This window comes from Leuciscus leuciscus (genome assembly GCF_965113295.1).
Source record: "Leuciscus leuciscus genome assembly, chromosome: 19".
Classification (NCBI taxonomy): Eukaryota; Metazoa; Chordata; class Actinopteri; order Cypriniformes; family Leuciscidae; genus Leuciscus; species Leuciscus leuciscus.
In genome coordinates this window covers 12,236,292-12,256,572 of record NC_138743.1, presented here as the reverse complement: position 1 = coordinate 12,256,572, position 20,281 = coordinate 12,236,292, and the positions used below count along the sequence as shown (strand labels likewise).

Here is a 20,281-nt window from a genome sequence, read left to right as displayed (position 1 = left end):
CGATATGAAAAAAGGTATTGTTGTTATAGGAACACTGAAATATGAACGTCACTTTAATTCAAATCTATGTTTTCTTATGTTTTGGTAACTATAAATAGAGGACGAATAAAATGTAGTATGCAACAGTAAAAAAAAAAGAGAATTTATTTGAATTGTTAATGAAACAACAAACAGTGTTAAATATGATTTTATTGCAAAAAATGAAAAGTATAAAAAACTACACTAGGTTATTTTCCAAATATTAGACTGTATATAAATGTGATTATAGGATTTACCTCTACACGGGTTACTGATGCTGATGGTGAGACTTGAGTTTGTTACAGTGAATCCATCCAAACATGAGCAATTGTAACTTCCTATTTCATTTGTGCAGTTGGAGTCTGGACCACATACAGATGGACTGACCAGACATTCATCTATATCTATAAAAAAAAATAAAAAAAATATTACGTTTACAGTATTAAATTAGGCAAAACGTCTAAAGACATGAAAGACTTCTGGTATTTAAACAAAAGTATTGATATTTTGATTCCACAACGGTAAAAAAGAAAAAAAAACAATTTTTTGTTTGGTGATGTTACACCTCAAACAGGAACAGCTAAAACTCACACTAGTATTCACACAAACTGTAAAGAAATAGCAGCTCTGTACTCTTAATTTTATGAAACAAAATCAGTTGATAATACTCACCCTGACATGAGTTCCGACTCACAGGACTGTCTTTATTGAAGGTATTAAATCCACTCCAGCATGAACACATGTGACTCCCAATGATGTTAATACAATCTGAGTATTGACCACAAACTGACACTGCATCTTCACATTCATTGATGTCTGAAAAAAAAAAAGAGAAAAAAAAAGAGTGAGAAGCTATTGCAATAATGTTAAGATTTCTAAAACACCAAAACGTGTCAAGTGTCACTGAGTAAAACCATACTGGTCCTGTTATTACAATTACAATCAGTACATTTGTGATCTAATGTGATTTCTTACCTCTCTGGCAAAGCGGACCCTCTGAAGGGAGAGCTTGAATACATCCACAAGTGCCTCCCACAATCTCATCACACTCATGATAGGCCCTGCAGGTGTCATTGGGCCAAACATGACGCTCCTCACACTTGCACTCATATTGTGTTCCATTTAACCCACACACTGTAATAGAATAGGATTTATTAATCTGTGTTCAAACTGTCAATTTGTCCTAATACTGAACTCATCTTAGTATGTGACATGATCAAACATTCAGCTCTCACCAGTAGTCATGTCGATATCTGTGATATTTATGCTGTTGCTCAGAGTCAAAGGCAGGCTGAGATTTCTGACGAGATTTCGTAAGTAGTTCACCAGGAACAAGTCAAAGAATCTCACATCAATGTCAACCATGTACTTAGAGGGCAGTACTGCAAAAACAGAAGCAGGTTGAGCCAAACAATTAGTACAATTAATTAAATTCTTAAAATAAAAAAAGTCCGCTTTTTTAATGACCTTCTATGCAGCCTAAGCTTTATAATTTAAAATAATATCAATGTGTTGTTAATATCTTTATGACAAAACTCCATACAATAATAGATAGTGTCTCACCTTGACAGAACTGTCCATCCACTGGAAGGGCATTGATACATGTACATGATCCATCAGTGATGACATCACAGGCCTCGTATGAGTGACACGTGTCATTTGGCCAAACAAACAGACCCTCACATTTACACTGATACTGAGTTTGGTTCAATGAACACACTGGAAAGCAGAGGAGTGCAATGATTACCAGAGTAGATATCAGTAGGTATGTTATAGATATGTTTAAAATCACTCCGCCCAAGTAGCAGTACTTCGCCTTCTGAGAATATAGTTCCCAGTATGTATACGGTTAGAAGATGGCTGTGTCTCATGTGTCCTTGTTATTTGTACAAGCTGTGACTATACAAATCACAACATGTAAATAGGAAAATGTTGGCGTTATTTGGTCACTTATTGGGAGCAGTATGCTAGCTGGAGCCGTTTACCTCCAGTCTTTGTGCTAAGCTAGGCTAGCGGTGGGTGCGTCAGACAGAGTTACGGAGATGAAAAAGGTATGTATGGACTTATCTAACTCTGGGGGATACGGTGAATAAGCTAAAGTACCAAAAAGTCGACGTGTTCCTTTAATTTTTTATAACTTTAGTTGTAGGTTAAACTATAACTACACTGTTAGACTTTGCCGTAATTTTACAGTTACTTACCGCAAAAAAGCCCAGTAAAATACCACTTATATTATTTACGGTTAACTACTGTAATATGCACTGCGTTATGGGTATTTTTTATGAAATTTACAGTAACTTACTGTATATGGAATTTACAGTACTTTACTGTTTACGCAAAACCAGTAGTGCTACTGTAAATGAAGAAGACAGATTTTTTAAAATTTGTATATGCATATTGTATTTATGTTTTAGGCATATTAAAATATCATATGATAATGTTTTATAACAATCTAATATTTACACAAACAAAGGTTTTCTGTCCTTTTTACGACCAGTTTATATGGCATATTTTACTCGTCAGTTAAATGCGTTTTGAAGTAAGTTAGGCTAGCGCGTTTTCTCAAAGGCACTCTCTCGCGCTCTCTCTGCCCCAGGCCCGGTTCAAACGCAAGCAAGAGATTGCTACTTTGATACTGTTACTTGATACTGTTATAATATATTGGCGAAACAGATTTGCCAAACCAAACGCTCCAGTGCATATTTGTGCTTATTTGTTTTCGCGCTCTGGAGAACGCAGGAGTTTTTATTCAGTGCCGAATTATGCAGGCTCGCGAAAACTCTCATTAACAAAGTGTAGACACGATGTAAGAGATGTGACAGCTACGTATAAATGCTGGATTCACTCTGCACAGGACCGAAATATGACATGTTAAAATAGTAATGCATTTAAAGCAATGTAAAGACAGACTAATTGAAAAATATTCATTGCAAAATATTCATTTTTAATTCTATGCCAATTATTGGTAAAACTGTCATCTGATTGATCAATCTAGCAGTCGTCCTAGATCTGTAATTTATCATGTTCATAACATATAGTCATTTGCCAATAATCATTGCTGAAAAATAATGTTTCTTCTATTTCTCTCTTTTCCCTGTGTCAACAGGAGCTAACAGCCCAAAGGCTCTTTTAAAAGCCTCAGCACTGAGCATCTTTGGCTTTGTAAGTATGTTTTGACTACCTGTCAGATGCATTATGTGATTAACATATTGTAACATAACTTGCAGTACTTGCAGCATAACTTTTTTTAGGAGCACTTGTGTGAATCAAGAAACATTTCTGATTATTTTCAGTTGTACACCTTTTTTTTCAGGATTCTTTGAATAAAAAGTTCAAAAGAACAGCATTTATCTGAAATAGAAAGCACTACTGTTCAGTCAGTATTTTATTATTATTATTTTTTTGGGGTTGTTGAATGAAATTAATACTTGAATTCGACAAGGATGCATTTAATTGACTTAAAGTGACAGTAAGAACATTTGTAATGTTACAAAAGCTTTCTATTTCAGATTTAAGTTTGAAGGGCCATAAAGTTACTCAGTGTACCTTTAACGTAATTGTACATTCAGGCAATTAATAGAGTTCCCTAACAAGGGATGTGCAATAAAGCTATACTATTTAAACTAACTCGACTGGTAATAACTGCTGTTGCACAAGTTGATTCCTCATCTGTCCATGAACAAATTTAGATTAAATAAACTCCAAAACTCCAAACTCAACCATTTCTCACACATTTTATCTGTTTTTTTTTCAGATCAGCCATCAGTGGTTTACCGGTATGGAGGCCAGTCAAGACCAACTGGGATGCTTTTGTTGCGTATTGTCATGATCCCTGCTTTGATTTGTTATGAATCCAGTTCTATTTTTGCATCCTCCTTTTGATTCTAAACTGAACTCAAATGGCACTGCGAATTGGGTAAGAGACAAACATAAATTACTTAATTGGGGAAATTGAGAGATGAAACCATGCTGATGACCTCTGTCTGTGGTGAAGTAGTGAGTTTGACGTGTAATTAAACTCGAGGTTCTGTGGGGTGCGGACTGATTCGATTCCATTCCTAGAGCTTCCGGACAAATCTTTGGGGTGCGGACTGATGGGGCAGTGAACCCGAGGTTACCCCGTGAATCAGTCCTAGAGCTTCTCATGTACGATTTTAGGGAAAAATCAGTTTTTTTGGATACGTTGATTTCTTAGGCGTGCCGCAAGAACACCACAGACACAGTGTAATCACCATGGGAAAATCTCAGAGTAAAACTGGGAGTTGTGAAAAATATGATACACCGGTGTATTGCCAGATGAGAAGTTTATCTATGTATTATCTTTTTACTCTTAATTCATTTTATAACTGTACTGAACATTTTTTTATTGTTTTTATAACTGTTTTAAAGTGCCCCTATTATCCTATTTACTACAACACTTACCTACAACAGGTTTACGTGCATCAAAGGTAAAAAAAACTGTTGAATTTTCTCATAATATACATTTGCACATCACCACATTTTTCAAAGATTCTTAAACGGCTCGTCAGATGAATCAATCTCTCTAAATCCCTCCTTTCCACATGCTACTGGCCAGACAGCTCAGTCTGTTGTGATTGGTTTACTGCGTACAGTGCGCGTGTCTTAAACAAAAACACCCATTGCCATAACAACATCAGCTGTCCTGAGGCTTCCTACACCGTAAACTAAACACAGTAACGAACAATGACATCGATTTTACCATATCCGAACGCGAGTCCAATAATGAAACACTGGGAGAACTAGTTATTCAACCCGAACCTCCATCACAAGGACGACACAAGCAGGACGTTTCTCAGTGATATACTGCATTAATAGACACAGTTATAGATTATCGTGGCCCACAAAGTGATTAGCATAGGTATTTAAAGGGTTAGTTCACCCAAAAATTTAAATTCTGTCAGTAATTACTCACCCTCATATTGTTCCAACCCCGTAAGATATTTTTTTTATTAAATCTGAGAGCTGGATCACTCCTCCATAGGCTTCTAAGACATTATAACTTGCTGGCCCAGAAAATGTATTAAAGACATCGTTAATATAGTCCAAGTGACTACAGTGGCTCAATCTTAAGTTTATAAAGCGACGAGAATACTTTTTGTGCGCAAAAAACAAACAAAAAATAACGACTTTATTCCACTATTCATTTCCTTCTCTCTGGGCCTCGAGTTAGTTCACGTAGTATAACTGCGCAGCGCTTCTGTATTGTACGTCACACGCATCACACACATGACCAGCGTCGGCCAATAGTGAGCCTACGTGTGACGTACAACACAGTTATACTACGTGAACTAACTCGAGGCCCAGAGAGAAGGAAATGAATAGTGGAATAAAGTTGTTGTTTTTTTTGTTTTTTTTGCGTTTGTCCACATTCCTCTCCTACGACGAGACAACGTTTTGACAGGCCATCCGTCACATATCCGATTTATATCTGATTTATTTTCACATATGAATGAGGCCTGAAACCGATCTCGAAATATCTGAATGCATGTGTTTTTTTTCCTGTTTACACTGTCATAGAACACATCCAATCTGTGGCCTTAGAGCTGTTACACACTACATGAAAGGTCATTTTCAAAAATCCATAATAGGTGCACTTTAATTTTCCTTGCTTTTATTTTGTGATTATTTTAATTCCTTACTGTGTAAAGCACTTTTAATTGCCAAAGTGTATGACGTGCTATATAAATAAAACTGCCTTGCCTAATGTTGCATCACAATAAATAAATAAAATGGATGTAATTGATTGTGAGAGTGAATAAAGAATATGCTGATGTACATGGACTCAAGTTGATTTTTTGGAATTTATTAAATTCAATAGCATTCATGTAAAATATAAATAATAATATAGTGTAAAATGGGCTGTAATACTGTAAAATGAAATTGCGGTATGGACATCATACTGTAAAATTAAATTGTGGTAAGGGCATCTTACTGTAAAATTGAATTGCGGTAAGGGCATCTTACTGTAAAATTAAATTGCGGTAAGGGCATCATACTGTAAAATTAAATTGCGGTAAGGGCATCTTACTGTAAAACACATTTACAGGTAAGCTACTGTAAAGGGGAACTTACAGTAACTTACTGGCAATAGTGCTGCCAGTAAGTTACCGCAAAAATACGATAAAATGTCTAACAGTGTATAGACATCAGAAGGATTTTTAGCTGATGAATGATGATGGTTTTAACAGGCTCACCTGTTGAAATGTTCAAAGCTGTAATTTCAGTACTGTTGTCCACTTGAAATGGAAGTGTAACAGCGGTCAAAAAAGATCTGATTTTGTTGATCTCTACATTTTCAGGTACATTAATATCCACAACCATAATGTATTCAACTGGATCTATACATATGGAAACATAATGTGATTTTAATAACCATGTGTGCAATAGGCCTTTACTCCTAAGCAAAACAATTAAGCAACTCTCTCAAAACAAATGGCCAATAAAATAAAATAATGTATCTTTATTTTTATACAAAAAACATCAAACTATTATTAGAGCATTGTATTGAGTAGAGGACAAAACTGTGAATCAGACCTGCACTTCTTCGTCTTATATGATGTACTGGCTCATCTGTGTTGCTAAACTGAAATGATGTAAAAAGACAGAAGAATTTTTTTTTTATTGCAGACTTTCAATGAAATGTTTCATGTTTTCTCATACTGAAATTCATTCATTCATTCATTCATACATACATACATACATACATACATACACCAACAGTGTTCGGATGCATACATACATACAGTGTTCGGGGTTAATGCATACTGTGTATCTTAATAAAAGTCTTAAAATAATCTTAGATTTGATATTTTAAAAAGACAGGAAAGTGCATCATTCTATTTCATGATTTTCATTGTTGTATGATATTTATAAAACAACATTTCCCTACCTGTAAATCCGTACTAATTTCTGAAAAAATGAAAGTGTCCACAACACATCCATGGTTCAGCAGGATAGCAATGAGGACTCCTAATAGGTATTTTAATATTTTCCCTGAAATTGAGAAATTATAAATGTTCTTAAAGTTGGCATGAAACGGAATTTGCCATTGTCTTTTCTTCTATATCACACATATCAAAATACAACGGCTTGTACAAAAAAAGGACGGGACATCGTTGGATCGTTGTGCTTTGGTATTGCTGTGATCGCATGTGAGTGACTTTCACAGGTGAGCTGTAGATTAACCATCAAGAATGAGATGTGTGATACAGAATGAAATATATATCCACTTTGATAAACAGAGAACAATCAAACACTGTGGTGAGGTGAGGATTAATCAGAAAACCATTTCAACTAATAATGAACTAGAACACAGGCAAAACAATGAAAAAAAAAACATGACTAGAAATTGAACATAACAATGAAACTAAACATGACATAAATAAATAAATAAAAGATAATTTATAATAAATACTGCCATATTTGACAAAAACATTTTTAAATTATTAAAAAAAAAATCTTTCAGTAATTCATCATTTTAGTTTAAAATGTACTTTAACTGAAATTGCACAAAATTAACAAAAATTTTAACTGGGGCTTCTTTTGATTGTTACGTTGACAACTAAAATGTAATCAAATGTAATATAAAATCTCATATTATTGATTATGCTGAAAATATACTGCAGGATTTCTAACAAAAGTATGTTTTAGTTTATTGTACCTTCACTGGCCATGTTTCACACTCAAGGTAACTTTAGTATATTTCTTCAAAATGTGGATTTTCTTTTATTCATCCAGACATCCTGTATTTTTCTGTAAAATAGAACAAATATATGACATATCAGAATCTAAAAGCCATAGGTGTCATATGTACAAAAACGTATACTGTACTTGTACTTTATACTGTATAAAAGTTTATATGTGATAGCATCTTTAAAGACGCTAACGTTCGTTTATAAGTTTTGAACAAACAGACATTCAATGCAAGATATATAAAATGAGAGTATATCCTTATGGTAGCTTACTTTTGCAATCGCCTGGGCTGAAATCAATTATGCTTTTATTATACATACACACAGAACTCTTTAAATGGGTCATCGGATGCCAATCGGCAACCATTGAGGAATTTTAATCAAAGTGTGTTACAAACTTTACATGAAGACCCTAAAGAATCATACCAACTTGTGGAAAATGGGCTGTAATGCCTGGTTCAGATTAAGCCTGGTTCACACGGCAGGATAATTAGGCCGATTTTAGCCCCGATTGGCCGATTCACTCCTTCCGACAATCTTAAGGATGCTCCGATTATCGTAAAATAATCTGATCAGATATTCCTGCCGTGTGTGGTGTGTTAAGACTGCTCTCGTCTGCTCGGAAGGACGTCGGGACCGCTCCGATCTCAAATCGGGGATATCCAACATGTTGGATTTATTTGGCCCGATTTCTCCTCGTGTGTGGTGTCCCCCGAGCACGCAGCCTGTGGACTGTGGAGTGTAGCCAATCAGAAAGCGAGGTGACGAGGCGGCGAGGAAGCACCGGGAAACATAATCAAAACTGTCGGTGGCATCGCGCACCAGAAAGTCCGGTGGACGTCGGAGATCATCGCCTTAATAACCACAAACAACATGGATTTTATGCTTCTAAATGAAACCTGGCTAGAAGACAGCTGCAGTGCAACAATCCTAAATGAAACATCCCCTCCTAACTTTACTTTTATGAGTGTCTGCAGAGCTGTTAAGAGAGGTGGGGGTCTAGCTGCTCTTTTTAAAGATATCTATCAATGTAAGCAAATATCATTTGGGAACTACACGTCTTTCGAATATCTGGGTATTGTATTAAAAGGTGCTCCACGCATTTTACTCATCATTATTTACAGGCCTCCAAAATACTCTCCAGCCTTTGCTGAGGAATTTACAGAACTGTTATCAACAATTACCTCAGAGCTTGACTGTTTTGCCATTGCTGGAGATTTTAACATTCACATAGATAATGCAGAAAACAATATGGCAAAAGAAATCAAAACTGTTTTAAAAACTTTTGATCTGACTCAGCATGTACATGGACCCACACACAATCATGGACACACTCTAGATTTACTTATCAGTAAGGGTCTAAACATTTCATCGATTGTTATTAAGGATGTAGCACTGTCTGATCATTTCTGTATTTTCTTTGATATATTGATCTCTCCTGCCACTGAAGCTAGATCTGTGACTGTCAAGAAGAGATGCTTAAATGAGAACACTAGTGTTGTCACAGTGTCTGGTTGTGTTTCCCCGGGTACCCACTAGATGTCCTCCTTACCCCCACGGTGTCTTGCACTAGGAACTTCATCTACCACAATTCTGTCTGTGATTTGCACCCAGGTGTCTGTATTTTGTATCACCAGCTGTCTCTTGTTATCCCCTTGTCATTCATGTATATAAGCCCTGTTTGTCTTGTGTTCTTTGTGAATCAATGTTTAACGTTACACCGCGTCTGTTGCCTGAGTTTTGCCCTGCCTTGCCCTGCCTTGCCCTGCCTTGTCCTGCCTTGTCCTGCCTTGTCCTGCCTTGTCCTGCCTTGTCCTGCCTTGTCCTGCCTTGTCCTGCCTTGTCCTGCCTTGCCCTGCCTTGTCCTGCCTTGTCTGTTTCTTGTTTTTGTTATTTGCCTACCTGGATTCTGACCTTTGCCTGTTTTGGATTTCGCTTTTTGGATTACCCTTTTGATATTAAACACCTCACTTTGCTGCACTTTGGATCCTGTGCTTATTACCTTGGCGGTCGTGACAGATTGATTCACCCTCTAGGATCCAAGCAGTATGAGCGCCCGCCGCAATTTCCCCGCTGCCAGAGGGGAACAAGGAGGACCATCAGCACCAGAACCCAGAATGAGCATTTTTGAATGCTTTGCACTGTGGGCTTCGATTATGGAGGAGAGAATGGCGGTCAACTCCCCTGAGCCACAGCGCAAGAACACCGGGCAAACCAAGTCGGTTAAGGTTCCCCCCCGTGAACATTCTTTCGTGGGGACCCGCCTGGTAAAGTTTCGCGGTACCCGCGGAGGTCGCAGAGGAGGTGGAGGTGGGCGGGAGGAGATCCCGTTCCATTACCCGTTCTGGCCGCACATCGATCCAGAGGTTCCCCTGCAGCGGGCTCCACCTAGTCCAGAGCCGTCCACTCACCATCAGAGACGGCGGAGGAGGAGGAAACCTCTCGGCCTCGACCACGGGTCCGAGATGATGCCCGTACAGCCTGCTGTCACGCCAGAGACTGTTCACGTCACATCTGCCCAGCCAGAGACGGTTCACGCCACGTCTGCCCAGCCAGAGACTGTTCACGTCACGTCTGCCCAGCCAGAGACTGTTCACGTCACGTCTGCCCAGCCAGAGACTGTTCACGTCACGTCTGCCCAGCCAGAGACTGTTCACGTCACGTCTGCTGAGCCGGTGTCTTCGGACAAGATGGCCGCCGCCGAAAGTGTTCCCGTCACGTTTACCGAGCCGGTGTCCATGGACAAGATGGCCGTACAGCCTGTGTCTGAGCCGGTGGTGTCTGTTCCAGAGTCGGTGGTGTCTGTTCCAGTCCCTGAGCTGGCAGTGTATGTTTCTGAGCCGGTGGTGTCTGTTCCAGTCTCTGGGCCGGAGCCAGTCTCTGTTCCTGAGCTGGAGCCAGTGTCTGTTCCTGTGTCTGTGTCTGTGTCTGTTCCTGTTCCTGGGCCTGAGCCGGTGACATCTATTCCTGAGCCCTCAGTGACCGCGACACTGGCCATTATGGCCACAGCCGTGTGGTGTGTGTGGGCTGCGCGCACGCTTGGACCGGTGGTGTCTGTTCCAGGGCCAGTGGTGCCAGTTCCAGTGCCCGAGCCGGTGGTGCCAGTTCCAGTGCCCGAGCCGGTGGTGCCAGTTCCAGTGCCCGAGCCGGTGGTGCCAGTTCCAGTGCCCGAGCCGGTGGTGCCAGTTCCAGTGCCCGAGCCAATGGTGCCTGAGCCGGTGGTGCCAGTTCCAGTGCCTGAGCCGGTGGTGCCAGTTCCAGTGCCCGAGCCGGTGGTGCCAGTTCCAGTGCCCGAGCCGGTGGTGCCAGTTCCAGTGCCCGAGCCGATGGTGCCTGAGTCGGTGGTGCCAGTTCCAGTGCCTGAGTCGGTGGTGCCAGTTCCAGTGCCTGAGTCGGTGGTGCCAGTTCCAGTGCCTGAGTCGGTGGTGCCAGTTCCAGTGCCTGAGCCGGTGGTGCCAGTTCCAGTGCCTGAGCCGGTGGTGCCAGTTCCAGTGCCCGAGCCGGTGGTGCCAGTTCCAGTGCCCGAGCCGATGGTGCCTGAGTCGGTGGTGCCAGTTCCAGTGCCTGAGTCGGTGGTGCCAGTTCCAGTGCCTGAGTCGGTGGTGCCAGTTCCGGTGCCTGAGTCGGTGGTGCCAGTTCCGGTGCCTGAGTCGGTGGTGCCAGTTCCGGTGCCTGAGTCGGTGGTGCCAGTTCCAGTGCCATTTCCGGTGGTGCCAGTTCCAGTGCCATTTCCGGTGGTGCCAGTTCCGGTGCCTGAGCCGGTGGTGCCAGTTCCAGTGCCCGAGCCGGTGGTTCCAGTGCCCGAGCCGGTGGTGTCTGTTCCAGTTCCTGAGCCGGTGGAGTCTGTTCCAGTTCCAGTGCCTGAGCCGTTGGTGCCAGTTCCAGTGCCTGAGCTGTTGGTGCCAGTTCCAGTGCCAGTTCCGGTGGTGCCAGTTCCAGTGCTTGAGCCGGTGGTGCCAGTTCCACCGTCCGAGGGGTCGTCTCCGCCGTGGCCGCCCGAGGGGTCGTCTCCGCCCTGGCCGCCCGAGGGAAAGTCTCCGCCCTGGCCGCCCGAGGGAAAGTCTCCGCCCTGGCCGCCCGGGGGAAAGTGTCCGCCCTGGCCGCCCGAGGGGTCTTCTCCGCCCTGGCCGCCCGAGGGGTCTTCTCCGCCCTGGCCGCCCGAGGGGTCTTCTCCGCCCTGGCCGCCCGAGGGGTCTTCACCGCCCTGGCCGCCCGAGGGGTCTTCACCGCCCTGGCCGCCCGAGGGGTCTTCACCGCCCTGGCCGCCCGAGGGGTCTTCACCGCCGTGGCCGTCCGAGGGGTCTTCACCGCCGTGGCCGCCCAATGGACTGTTCGCTTTGCCCCGACCACCCGATGGACTGTTCGCTTTGCCCCGACCACCCGATGGATTGTTCGCTTGGCCCCGGCTTTTGGTTTTCCCCTGTTTCCCCATCCTATTGTCCATGTTTCCCTGGCCCCTGTCTTATCCTAGTTCCCCCGTGTTTGTTCCCCTGCATGGACCTGGTCCCCCGTCCCTCCCCTGGATCCTCCACCGTGTTACCTCCCTCCTGATCTCTTGGTTTGTTCTGTGTTCCGTCTTGGAGTGTCTGGGAGCCACTCCGTAGAGAGGGGGTCATGTCACAGTGTCTGGTTGTGTTTCCCCGGGTACCCACTAGATGTCCTCCTTACCCCCACGGTGTCTTGCACTAGGAACTTCATCTCCCACAATTCTGTCTGTGATTTGCACCCAGGTGTCTGTATTTTGTATCACCAGCTGTCTCTTGTTATCCCCTTGTCATTCATGTATATAAGCCCTGTTTGTCTTGTGTTCTTTGTGAATCAATGTTTAACGTTACACCGCGTCTGTTGCCTGAGTTTTGCCCTGCCTTGTCCTGCCTTGTCCTGCCTTGTCTGTTTCTTGTTTTTGTTATTTGCCTACCTGGATTCTGACCTTTGCCTGTTTTGGATTTCGCTTTTTGGATTACCCTTTTGATATTAAACACCTCACTTTGCTGCACTTTGGATCCTGTGCTTATTACCTTGGCGGTCGTGACAAGTGTACTATTTATGAAGGCTATATCCTTAACACCAAGCATATCTGCTGACTCTGTTGATTTTCTCCTTGATTCTTTTAACTCAAAAGTTAAAAGTGCAATTGATGATATTGCTCCCGTGAAAGTCAGGAAGAAGAGTGGCAGACAAAAAGCACCTTGGAGAAACTCAACAGCAGTGCAAAATATGAAAAGACAATGCAGAAAAGCAGAGCGCATGTGGCGGAAGACAAAGCTTGTAGTCCATTATAACATCTACAAAGACAGCCTTCATGCTTTCAATATGGAACTAGGCAAAGCTAGACAGACTTTCTTCTCAAATATTATAAACTGCAATTTAAACAACACACGCACTCTTTTTGCTACTGTAGAGAGACTGACAAACCCCCCAAGCCAGATTCGCAGTGAAATGCTCTCAAACAGCAAGTGCAGTGAGTTTGCTTCTTTCTTCTCTGACAAAATCAATAATATCAGACAGGTGATCAGCACATCATTGAGTTGCGCTGGGGTCAGACAGATCAGACCACCTGAAAAAGTAGTAACTTTGTCTGATTTCAATAAAATTGATGGCAAAATTTTGGTAGAAACCGTACAGCACCTTAAAACATCAACATGCGCTCTTGACACACTTCCCACATCTTTTTTCAAAAGTGTGTTAAACAGTTTAGAAGCAGATCTTCTAGAAGTGGTAAATGCCTCACTTCTCTCTGGGAGTTTTCCAAACTCCCTGAAAACTGCAGTTGTCAAGCCCCTCCTGAAAAAGAACAATCTGGATAAGACCATATTAAGCAACTATAGACCGATCTCAAATCTTCCTTTCATAGGCAAGATCATAGAAAAAGTTATCTTCAATCAGCTGAACAAATTCTTAAGCTCGAATGGATACTTTGACGATTTTCAATCTGGTTTCCGACCGCATCACAGCACAGAGACAGCGCTCATAAAGATAATAAACGATATTCGCTTAAATACTGATTCAGGCAAATTATCAGTGCTGGTACTACTCGACCTCAGTGCTGCATTTGACACTGTCGATCATAACATACTTCTTGACAGGCTGGAAAACTGGGTGGGGCTTTCTGGGATAGTCCTAAAATGGTTCAGGTCATACTTAGATGGGAGAGGTTATTATGTGAGTATAGGAGACCATAAGTCTGAGTGGACATCCATGACATGCGGAGTCCCTCAAGGCTCAATTCTTGCGCCACTCCTGTTCAACCTGTATATGCTCCCAATGAGCCAAATAATGAGAAAGAACCAAATTGCTTACCACAGCTATGCAGACGACACACAGCTGTACTTAGCCCTATCGCCTAACGATTACAGCCCAATTGACTCCCTGTGCCAATGCATTGATGAAGTCAACAGTTGGATGTGCCAAAACTTTCTTCAGTTAAACAAAGATAAAACTGAAGTCATTGCGTTTGGAAACAAAGATGAAGTTCTCAAGGTGAACGCATACCTTCACTCCAGAGGTCAAACAACTAAAAATCAAGTCAGGAATCTTGGTGTGACACTAGAGTCAGACCTTAGTTTCAGTAGTCATGTTAAAGCAATAACTAAATCAGCATACTATCATCTAAAAAATATTGCAAGAATTAGATGCTTTGTTTCCAGACAAGACTTAGAGAAACTTGTGCATGCTTTCATCACCAGCAGGGTGGATTATTGTAATGGACTCCTCACTGGCCTTCCCAAAAAGACCATAAGACAGTTGCAGCTCATACAGAACGCTGCCGCTAGGATTCTGAGCAGAACCAGAAAATATGAACATATCACACCAGTCCTCAGGTCTTTACACTCGCTACCAGTTAGATTTAGGATTGATTTCAAAGTATTATTACTGGTATATAAATCATTCAAGGGCCTAGGACCTCAATACATTGCAGATATGCTCACTGAATATAAACCCAACAGATCACTCAGATCATTAGGATCATATCAGCTAGAAATAACAAGGGTTCACTCTAAGCATGGTGAGTCTGCTTTTAGCTATTATGCCAGCCGCAGCTGGAACCAGCTTCCAGAAGAGATCAGATGTGCTCCTACAGTGGTCACATTCAAATCCAGACTCAAAACACTCCTGTTTAGCTGTGCATTTACTGAATGAGCACTGTGCCACTGTTCGTCCGACTGTACTGTACTGTAATTCATTTTATTTTTCTAAACTGTTTTAATTATTCTTATTTCTTTTTATTATTTTAATTTCTTCTATGTAAAGCACTTTGAATTGCCATTGTGTATGAAATGTGCTATATAAATAAACTTGCCTTGCCTTGCCTTGCCTTGCCTTTTCTTCTGATAACCTTTTTTTCCGGTTAAAAACAAACTACAAACTATTGCCACTGCATCCTCTTCGTCCGCCATGATTGTTTACTCTGAAGTCACATAATGTCTCGAGGTATTTTGCGAGATTTCCCGTCTGACCTGAGATGCTCGGGAGTCAAATAGGTTCGTGTGTGATGTGTTGATTTTGCCGTGTGGCTGCGCACCACACACTGTACGACCAAAACTGTTAGACCCGTGATTTTTTATCCCCGTGTGTGGGGTCTCTCAGGTTTGGAAAATCGACCGACAATTTTAAAATCGTCCCGTGTGAACCAGGTTTTACACGATTTTAGCCCGATTTTGGCACGATCCGTTTGACGTAGGGTGTCGTGGGGATTCAACGTTGTGGGGACGCAAGATTCGATCGTTTCATCTCGTATAGTGTGTCATAGTGGGCGACAACCTATGTTGCGTCTGCGATGCTTCAAGACATCACGACAAAAAGACTAGCATGTTTAATTTTTTAACGGTCCTCCACGACGACGACACGCGAGTGAGTGAGGGAAAGTGTGTGTTCGCGAGTGTGTGTGATATGGCACGCCAAGTGGTTCAGAATTACGCTATAGATTAATCGCGTTTACAGCCAAACGCCGTCAAATACGGCGTTTTAAACCGCATTTGACGGCGCAAAATACGCCGTTGTAATTACAAACGCCGCAAAAAACGCGCGAAATACGTCAATGACGGCGTTTCAAGCCTTGTTTATACTTTCACCTGGCTCCGCAGCGCGAGTCTCTGCAGACTGCGCGCGCACCTCCCCAAATGGACGAGGCGTCTATAAGAGCTGGTAAGTCCCGCCCATCCGTAAAACCCCAAGTGGACCTCTAGGTTGAAAAATCGTCAATGCAAGTGAATGGGAGAAAATAATTATTTTCTGGTCCCGTTTGAATTGTGCCATGAATGTGAACATATGTTGTCTGTGAATTTTTTATATAATTTTTCATGTTACGAGTTTGACAGTATATGGTATGATTCTTCGGCTAGCAGTTGTGGAAAAGACATAACGAGAAAGACTACATGTCGCCTATGTGACGTCACCCCATAAAGTTGACTTACCCGTGGTTTTCGCCAACCTCAACGATTTTGTCTTCTCCCTGAAAGAAAGCGGTGAAGTGCACAGCCATGTTTAGTGGGATCCGTGAACTAGTGTCCGTGTGCGAGTGGTGGTGACGTTTCAAACGCGTCGAAAGCAGCGAAGAGTTGTAGTCCACAAAGTGCTCTCACACAAAGTCTAACCGTATCAAACTTCTACCCGCTAAATTGTAGCATTCTTTACACGAAAAATTATATTAAAAATTCACAGACAACATTATGTTTACATTCATGGCAAAATTCAAACGGGACCAGAAAATAATTATTTTCTCCCATTCACTTGCATTGACAGTTTTTCAACCTAGAGGTCCAGTGGGGTTAGCGGAAGGGGCGGGACTTACCAGCTCTATACTTGACGCGCTCGCCGTTGTACTATTCTTTGAAACGATAGTTTTTCGTTTTTACGGCGTCATATGGCGAGATGAACGGCGTAAAAAGCGGCGCTTTCCATGCACACTAAAACGCCGTCGAATACGGCGTCATTGACGTATTTCGCGCGTTTTTTACGCCGTTTGTAATTACAACGGCGTATTTTGCGCCGTCAAATGCGGTATAAAATGCCGTATTTGGCTGTAAACGCGATTAATCAATAGCGTAATTTACATTTACATTTATGCATTTGGCAGACACTTTTATCCAAAGCGACTTACATTGCGTTATCCTATACATTTATACATAGGTATGTGCAATCCCCTGGGATCGAACCCACAACCTTGCTTTGTTAATGCAATGCTCTTACCACTGAGCTACAGGAAAGCTAATTCTGAACCACTTGGCTTGCCATAGTGTGACTGTGTGTGTGCGTGTGAGTGAGTGAGTGAGTGTGTGTCTGTGTGTGTGTGAGAGAGAGAGAGAGAGAGTGCGTGCATGTGAGTGAGTGAGTGTGTGTGTGTGTGTGTGTGTGTGTGTGTGTGAGAGTGTGTGTGTGTGTGTGTGTGTGTGTGTGTGTGTGTGTGTGTGTGTGTGTGTGTGTGTGTGTGTGTGTGTGTGTGTGTGAGAGAGTGCGTGTAGGCTATGTGAGTGAGCGTGTGTGTGAGACGGCTCGCGATGACTGGTCGGAAAACAACGTGTTGTCTGACATGTTTCTTGTCCACGACATGACAAGATTTTTAGGAGTCAAAATCGTGTAATCTGACACAGTGACTATCGTAACAGACAAAAAAAAACATCGTGTAATCTGAACCAGGCATAAAACAACACACTTTTTATCTCCTCAAAAACAGCTCTGTTCACAGCGACCCGTTTCGGTGCATGTCTCTTTAAATAATAATGAGCAACTGCTCACCCCACCCCTCTCTTCCATGGGGGTTGTCCACACCATAGACATAATAAATACATAGACGCCCTATTGGCCGCTTTGGAACGTTGCTGCGATACGTCAACGCGTCCGCCATTTTGTGGAGGGCAAGACTGCGCTGTAATTAAATGCAAGTAAACAGGTGAGCTGCGGTTTTTCTGGATAAAAAACTTAAAAAAATTACATTTATCAACCGATTTCAGTGGTTTGTATGTGGTGTACAAAAAAGTTCCATCTCTAGTTATTTAAAATCTCGATAGTTAGACTTATAAAATATTTTTTTAATAAGGAATGGCCAAAGCTCAGGCTTGTCATTGTTAACAATAGTGATAGTTTAGCATGTGAGAATGTGCTATGAGGCGGGTCCTTGATAATATATTGTGGTCGCAGCACGGACCGTTTAGTGAGTTGCACGCAAAGGCTCGCAGGATATGCTGTAGCACTGGTAATTCTCTATGTATGTGTTCAAAACATATTGCTTAATAAACCACCACCAGTTGGGTGTTAAACAAGATATTCTGGAGTCTGTGAGTATAAAGACCGGAATATAACATGGTGGCAGCGGTAGTGGACTGAGGCCGTTTAACGAGACAGTAACGGGGACGTTAGCAGAGTTGCTAACCGTGAGCATCCCCGTATGCAACATGGAAGGATTGAAGCCGCCGCAGACATTGTGTTTGGACTCCAACGATCTTTCAAGGTCCTGGAAGACGTGGAAGGATGAGTTTATGCTTTATGTGGAGCTAACAGTGAGTGACGACGATGAAAAGAAAAAAGTGACACTTTTCAGCTATCTTGTTGGCGAAAGCGGCAGAGAATTAATGGACTCACTAATGAGTGACGCCGCCAGAGATACATGGAGGTTAAAAGACATTATCAACAAATTTGATGGACATTGCAACCCTTATGTGAACGAAACTGTGGAACGGTATTGCTTCTTCACCAAGAACCAGAGGTCGGGTGAGTCTATTGACAGCTATGTCAAGAGTACTGGCGAAAACATGCAACTTCGGACAACTGAGAGATTCGCTTATCTGCGACCGCGTTGTGTGTGGATTAAACAGCACAAGCATGAGAGAGAGACTGCTGCGTGAGAAAAATATGTCGCTGGACACGTGCATACAGCTGTGCAGAGCTGCAGAGTTGTCGCGGGAGAACTGTAAAGCCATCTCAGGACCGATGGTGGAAGAGGTGCATGAACTACGAGGAGCAGTGCACCAGAGACAGACAAGTGACACAGTGGACTGCAAGTTCTGTGGTAAGACACATGATAAAAACAAGCTGAAATGCCCAGCTTATGGGAAAAAGTGCAAAAAATGTGGAAATGACAACCACTTTGCAGCGAAATGTAGAGCTCGCCCAGAACACAGAGAAAAGACTATTGTACATAAGGTAACAGAATGTGAAAGTGAAGAATATGAGGAAATTCTGTGTGTGACTGAAGCACAGGCAGAGGATGTTAATGCAGTGGGCACGAGCAGAGCAGATGACACCCAGCTGTTTGCAGGCATGCTTCTTGGGACAGACATGGTGAAATTCCAAATTGACTGTGGTGCCATTTGCAACATCATTCCGATCCATTTGATAAACCCGGAAACAAAACTGGAACACACAGACAGTGTATTACTCATGTACAACAAGAGCAAACTGAGACCACTAGGAAAATGTAAAGTTAAGTTGAGAAATCCTAAAAACCAGAAACTGTACCAGCTCGAGTTCCAAGTGGTAGATGGAGATGACGCTGTACCCATAGACTGTAAAAAATATGGACAAAGCGTCTGTGACGTCACCCATAGACTTCTGAAGAACGGTTTTGAGGCCGTTTATGGGGGGTATGGGCGGCGCCATATTTCAATACAAATGTTCAGAAAGGATAACTTACAGGTATGATGTTTTGTGTCAGATCATGGCCGAGACGTCAAATTTCAGGAATTCCACTCAGCGCAGCCTATGCTCGTTGTCAGCTGTCAATCAAGCTGTCAATCGCGCCCTTATTTGTCATACATTTTATATCTAAATACGATCTAAACTAACGAGTTAGAAAAAAATTCACCCCCCTCACAGTTGTCAGGCACTCGGAACCTATCGAAAAATACAATAAAAGTCCATGGGACCAACCTGTAAAAACATGAATTTATGCTGTGAAAACGGACATTTTAACATGGGGGTGTATGGACATTTGCTCCCTTTTGGGACCTTCCCCTAGCGGATTTTCGATGTATTGCAGTTTTTCGCACTTCCGGGTAGGCTTCATTTTTCAGATTAGAATGTTGCGGCTTGGCTGTACCATTGCTTGGTAAAAAAAACAAGTGAGGCCATGAAGCTCATAAAGGTGCATTATGAGAATATAATGGCAATAGATAGCATTGTCACCACAAAGAAACTTACAACTGGAAAGTGGTGCATGGAACAAATCAAAGATGAGTATGCTGATGTATTCACTGGAGACGGATGTCTAGAAGGAGAGTACAAAATAGAGGTAGATAAAACTGTAAGGCCAGTGCAGTTGACCAAGAGACGTGTGCCAGTCTCTATGATGAAACCACTCAAAGCGGAACTACAGGATCTACAGCGCAGAGGAATCATAACACCTGTCGAATGCAGCACAGACTGGATCAGCGGTATGGTTGTTGTACAGAAACTAAATGGAAACCCGAGAGTGTGCATCGACCCCAGGCCATTAAACAAAGCATTAAAGCGCAGCCACTTTCCACTACCTACTATTGAGGACATACTCCCAGACCTGTCCAAAGCCAAGGTATTCACAGTGTGTGATGTCAAAAGTGGATTCTGGCATGTCAAGC

The 20,281-nt window shown here is 42.4% G+C and overlaps 2 protein-coding genes across 3 annotated transcripts in view; both read right to left on the bottom strand.

The window, feature by feature from the left end:
* adgrf8 (adhesion G protein-coupled receptor F8) overlaps positions 1 to 418 on the bottom strand; it is a 66,898-nt gene extending 66,480 nt beyond the window's left edge. For both annotated transcript variants that reach the window (XM_082148147.1, XM_082148148.1), the window contains exon 1: positions 276 to 418. The gene's annotated coding sequence lies outside the window, so the exon portion shown is untranslated. The remainder of the gene's footprint in view (positions 1 to 275) is intronic.
* The window catches only part of LOC309482347 (uncharacterized protein), a gene marked incomplete at its 3' end in the record, with an annotated part of 25,355 nt that continues 5,097 nt past the window's right edge, over positions 24 to 20,281 (bottom strand). The window contains exons 2-10 of the mRNA XM_082147693.1: positions 7,700 to 7,791; positions 6,929 to 7,032; positions 6,574 to 6,622; positions 6,234 to 6,377; positions 1,582 to 1,737; positions 1,254 to 1,400; positions 994 to 1,152; positions 691 to 834; positions 24 to 34 (exon numbers count right to left, since the gene is read on the bottom strand). Of these exons, the coding sequence (XP_082003819.1) occupies positions 24 to 34; positions 691 to 834; positions 994 to 1,152; positions 1,254 to 1,400; positions 1,582 to 1,737; positions 6,234 to 6,377; positions 6,574 to 6,622; positions 6,929 to 7,032; positions 7,700 to 7,712 (927 nt within the window). The 5' untranslated portion in view covers positions 7,713 to 7,791. The remainder of the gene's footprint in view (positions 35 to 690; positions 835 to 993; positions 1,153 to 1,253; positions 1,401 to 1,581; positions 1,738 to 6,233; positions 6,378 to 6,573; positions 6,623 to 6,928; positions 7,033 to 7,699; positions 7,792 to 20,281) is intronic.